The 580-nt window shown below is 40.1% G+C and overlaps 1 protein-coding gene across 1 annotated transcript in view; it reads left to right on the top strand.

Annotated features, from left to right (window-relative positions):
- LOC106528059 (prostasin) overlaps positions 1 to 580 on the top strand; it is a 2,234-nt gene continuing 1,654 nt past the window's right edge. Inside the window, exons 1-3 of the mRNA XM_014023119.1 lie at positions 1 to 46; positions 228 to 246; positions 468 to 553. Coding sequence (XP_013878573.1) covers positions 1 to 46; positions 228 to 246; positions 468 to 553 — 151 coding nt within the window. The remainder of the gene's footprint in view (positions 47 to 227; positions 247 to 467; positions 554 to 580) is intronic.

Here is a 580-nt window from a genome sequence, read left to right on the forward strand (position 1 = left end):
ATGAGGGTCTTCATTTGTGGAGTCCTGCTGGTCCTCACAGACCCAGGTGAGCCTCACCTTTTATCTACRAGGAGGTAAAAGTTCTGACCCAGAGGAAGTTCTTCAAACAGRAACAACCTGAAGCTTTTATTTTGAAATGTGTCCCAGCTTCCATTAACAATAACTTTTAGTTTCTGTTCTTGTTTAAATCAGAACAAAGTGTCTTTAAACTTTTGTTTCTTTCTCAGGAGTTAACTCAGTTAAACGGTGAGTTTTATCTTCAGACGTTTTTATTCTTTCATCATTTTAATTATTTTACAGCCTGTTTCACTTTAATGTGTTTATTTACCTTCAGTTTGTTTGTTTACCTGTAATCTGTTTGTTTACCTTCAGTTTCTTTGTTTACCTGTAATCTGTTTATTTACCTTCAGTTTGTTTGTTTACCTGTAACCTGTTTGTTTACCTGTAATCTTTTTGTTTACCTTCAGTTTGTGGCGTGGCCCCCCTGAACCCTCAGAGGCACCTGAGGATTGTGGGGGGTCAGGATGCTCCTGCTGGTTCCTGGCCCTGGCAGGTGAGTCTGGACTCTCAGGACTCGGTC

The sequence above is a fragment of the Austrofundulus limnaeus genome, unplaced genomic scaffold, assembly GCF_001266775.1.
Source record: "Austrofundulus limnaeus strain Quisiro unplaced genomic scaffold, Austrofundulus_limnaeus-1.0 Scaffold358, whole genome shotgun sequence".
NCBI classification, from domain to species: Eukaryota; Metazoa; Chordata; class Actinopteri; order Cyprinodontiformes; family Rivulidae; genus Austrofundulus; species Austrofundulus limnaeus.